Below are 3,093 nucleotides of genomic sequence, written 5' to 3'. Positions count from 1 at the left end.
CAATTTTCATTTTTAAAACTATCTCACAGCTGTTCAAAACACTTACTTTTGGTGATAAACCCTCATTTCGGTTGTATTAATCAGCCTGTATCAGGCTGCACTCTAAATATATCGAGGGATTCTTTTTAAAGCATTTTTTAAATAGTTGCCTTTGAACGCTGCCCAATTGTGTGTGTTTTGGAAGATGATACAAATAAAGAAAGCTGGGGTGTGGGGGGGCGGGTGGTGAGGGTTAAAACAGGTCCGGCAGCGTCTGTGAGGAGAGAATAGAGCTGACGTTTGGAGTTCAGATGACCCTTTGTCAAAGCTGAATAAATACATGGTGGGGAGTGGGGGTAGGGGTGGGGAGTGGGGGGTAGGGGTGGGGAGTGGGGGGTAGGGGGTGGGGAGTGGGGGTAGGGGTGGGGAGTGGGGAGTAGGGGTGGGGAGTGGGGGTAGGGGTGGGGAGTGGGGTAGGGGTGGGGAGTGGGGGGTAGGGGTGGGGAGTGGGGAGTAGGGGGGGAGTGGGGAGGTAGGGGTGGGGAGTGGGGTTAGGGGTGGGGAGTGGGGGGTAGGGGTGGGGAGTGGGGGTAGGGGTGGGGAGTGAGGAGTAGGGGTGGGGGTGGGGAGTGGGGGGTAGGGGTGGGGAGTAGGGGGTGGGGAGTAGGGGTGGGGAGTGGGGAGTAGGGGTGGGGAGTGAGGAGTAGGGGTGGGGAGTGGGGAGTAGGGGTGGGGAGTGGGGTGGGAGTGGGGGGTGGGGAGTAGGGGTGGGGAGTAGGGGTGGGGAGTGAGGAGTAGGGGTGGGGAGTGGGAGTAGGGGTGGGGAGTGGGGAGTAGGGGTGGGGAGTGGGGAGTAGGGGTGGGAGTGAGGAGTGGGGTGGGGTGGGGTAGGGGTGGGGAGAGGGTGGGGGGTGGGGGGTAGGGGTGGGGAGTGAGGGGTAGGGGTGGGGAGTGGGGAGTGGGGGTGGGATGGGGGGTAGGGGTGGGGAGTGGGGAGTAGGGGTGGGGAGTGGGGGTAGGGGTGGGGAGTGGGCAGTAGGGGTGGGGAGTGGGGGGTAGGGTGGGGAGTGGGGGGTAGGGGTGGGGAGTGAGGAGTAGGGGTGGGGAGTGGGGGTTGGGGATCACACAGTTAGCGAGAGTGAAGACATTGAGGGACATGCAAACTTGTAAATTGGTTACATCACTAGTCCCTCAGTCAATGTAGGACAGCAAGCATTGTGATGCCCTCTGCGGTTGAACAGCCTGCCAGTCCGTCCTGTGCAGGCTCACCATAGAATCCCTACAGCGCAGAAGAGGCCATTCTGCCCGTCGGGTCTGCACTGACTCCTGAAAGAGCATCCCACCCAGGCCCTCCCCACCATCCTATTTGCACAGACAATTGTCTGTGAAAATTGAGCCGGAGATAAACTCTAACCACCCCCCCCCCCCCCCCCCCCCAGAAAGTGTCTGCTCGCCGGTTCCAGTGCAGAATGAAGTACAGTTTGTCTGGGCACATTGAGATGTGAGCCGACTGCAGGGAGCGTGTAACAGAAGAAAGCAGTGTTGCAGTGTATACAGAAAGCTCCAAAATTGCCTCGGAATGAACTGCATTTGCTCTCCAGTTGACAGTGACACCCGGGGAAGCGATGATTTAATTTGCCGCTCTCCCCCGTTCCTCTGTTGTGAAGCAGTTTTGACCCGATTAATTTAACATCCATCCTTCACAATGAATGAATGAATATTCAGCACCTCCATTCTGTACAGCGGCGTTCAATCAGGTTTGACTTTGTGCATTGGCCACAATAGGGAGATGGTCAGAGTTCCCCACTGACAATCAGTGCAGTCCAGGGCATGGACTGCGGGAATGGTTTAAATACAAGATCAAATTAAACTGCCTTGCTTTTCCTTCTGAAATTAAATATTATTAATCATCACTGTTGTTTGCCACAAAACCTTTGGAGCTGCAGGTTATTTCCACAGACACTGCAGCATAGTCGAGGGTTCGCTCTGGAGAGGTGCATTTGATAAATGGGATAAGCGTTTGCCATTCTCTCCAAATATCTCTCTAATCATGAATCTCTCCCAATTATTCCCCCTTCCAATTTTGCCCCCTTGCTGACGATTCAAGTCCATAAATGCCATCAGCCCATGAACCTTCCCTACTTGCCATTGTTCATGAGTGGCACAGTGGTTAGCACTGCTGCCTCTCAGCGCCAGGAACCTGGCCTTTGGTCACTGTCTGTGCAGAGTCTGCACGTTCTCCCCCGTGTCTGCGTGGGTTTCCTTCGGGTGCTCCGGTTTCCTCCCACCGTCCGAAAGATGTGCAGGACTGACTGGCCATGCTGAATTGCCCTTTAGTGTCCCAAGATGTGTAGGTTAGAGGGATTAGCGGGATAAATGTGTGGGGTCACGGGAATAGGGTGGAGGGGAGGGCCTGGGTGGGATGCTCTTTCAGGGAGTCAGTGCAGACCCAATGGGCTGACTGGCCTCTTTCTGCACTGTAGGGATTCTATGGTGAGCCTCCACAGGGCTGTTCAACCGCAGAGGGCATCACAATGCTTGCTGTCCTACACTGACTCAGGACTAGCGATGTAACCATTTTACAATTTTTCCTCGTGTTTGCGAAGTCCCTTAATGTCTTCACCTCTTGCTAACTGTGTAATTCCACCCCCCCCCCCCACCTCCCCCCCACCTGAGCCAACGTGTTTATTTGGAAGTTATGGAAAAATAATCCAGAGCTCTCAAATGCACCTCTCCAGAGTGAACTCTCGACTATGATGCAGTGGTCCAAGGAGTGGCAACTTGCCTTTAATGTGGAAAAGTGTTCAGTTTTAACGTTTATTTTATTCGTGTCACAAGTAAGGCTTACATTAACACTGCAATGAAGTTACTGTGAAAATCCCCTCGTCGCCACACTCTGGCACCTGTCCGGGCACACTGAGGGAGAATTTAGCATGGCCAATGTACCTAACCAGTACATCTTTCGGACTGTGGGAGGAAACTGGAGCACCCGGAGGAAACCCACGCAGGGGGATAGTACAGACACCACATAGACAATGACCCAAGCTGGGAATCAAACCCGGGTCCCTTGCGCTGCGGCTCAGCATTGCTAACCACTGTGCCACCGTGCTGCCT

At 54.6% G+C, this 3,093-nt stretch overlaps 1 protein-coding gene across 1 annotated transcript in view; it reads right to left on the bottom strand.

Annotated features, from left to right (window-relative positions):
• LOC144510244 (1-phosphatidylinositol 4,5-bisphosphate phosphodiesterase eta-2-like) overlaps nucleotides 1-66 on the bottom strand; it is an 84,351-nt gene extending 84,285 nt beyond the window's left edge. The window contains exon 1 of the mRNA XM_078239738.1: nucleotides 47-66. Within this exon, the coding sequence (XP_078095864.1) occupies nucleotides 47-66 (20 nt within the window). The remainder of the gene's footprint in view (nucleotides 1-46) is intronic.
• Nucleotides 67-3,093: the final 3,027 nt, after the last annotated feature.

The sequence above is a fragment of the Mustelus asterias genome, chromosome 22 (genome assembly GCF_964213995.1).
Source record: "Mustelus asterias chromosome 22, sMusAst1.hap1.1, whole genome shotgun sequence".
Lineage (NCBI taxonomy): Eukaryota > Metazoa > Chordata > Chondrichthyes > Carcharhiniformes > Triakidae > Mustelus > Mustelus asterias.
The sequence above is the reverse complement of the archived record's forward strand: the minus strand, read 5'-3'. Positions and strand labels throughout refer to the sequence as shown.